The sequence below is a fragment of the Dendrobium catenatum genome, unplaced genomic scaffold, assembly GCF_001605985.2.
Source record: "Dendrobium catenatum unplaced genomic scaffold, ASM160598v2 original_scaffold_41697, whole genome shotgun sequence".
NCBI classification, from domain to species: domain Eukaryota; kingdom Viridiplantae; phylum Streptophyta; class Magnoliopsida; order Asparagales; family Orchidaceae; genus Dendrobium; species Dendrobium catenatum.
In genome coordinates this window covers 1-669 of record NW_021360155.1, presented here as the reverse complement: position 1 = coordinate 669, position 669 = coordinate 1, and the positions used below count along the sequence as shown (strand labels likewise).

The following is a 669-nucleotide window of genomic DNA, read 5'->3' as shown; positions in this document are numbered from 1 at the left end:
TGATGGAGACTGTGAATGCTGGGGTTTCTGTAAAAATCCAAGATTTCAATGTTTTGATTCATAGGTTTTGCAAGGAGGGGAAGCTTGGTAATGCCCGTCAGGTGTTTGATGAAATTCCTAATCATAGTTTGCAGTATAATGCGGTTACTTTCAACACTTTAATCAACGGTTATTGTAAATGTGGCAGCTTAGATGTGGGGTTGGAGATGAAGGGTATCATGAAGCACGCTGGAATTGCAGAGGATGTGTTCACTTACTCAATTTTGATTCGGGCATTTTGTGTGGCGGGAAAGTTGTTAGATGCCACGAAGATGTTTGAGGAAATGTGTGAAAGAGATCTTGTACCTAATAAAGTCTGTTTCACCAGTCTGATTGATGGGCATTGCAAGGATGGGAAGGTGAGGGTAGGAATGGACATTTATAAGGAGATGATCAGGAAAGGAGTTGAACCAGATTTGATCACTTTTAACGCTCTTGTGAATGGGCATAGCAAGAATGGGGATTTATTAGAGGTAGAGAAGATTATGGAGGAGATGAAGAGAAGGGGTTTCAAGCCAGACAAGGTAACCTATACAACTCTTATTGATGGGTGTTGCAAGAAAGGGGATCTACATATGGCACTTGAGACCAAGCGAAAGATGGTAGTCGAAGGGGTTGAGCTGGATGAGG

At 42.2% G+C, this 669-nt stretch overlaps 1 protein-coding gene across 1 annotated transcript; it reads left to right on the top strand.

The window, feature by feature from the left end:
- Positions 1-64: 64 nt before the first annotated feature.
- On the top strand, positions 65-563 carry LOC110094993 (putative pentatricopeptide repeat-containing protein At1g09680; the record flags this gene model as incomplete). Its single annotated transcript, XM_028691658.1, has 1 exon — positions 65-563. A coding segment is annotated over one exon (499 nt), but the record flags the coding sequence as incomplete, so codon positions are not given.
- Between the last annotated feature and the right edge of the window lie 106 nt (positions 564-669).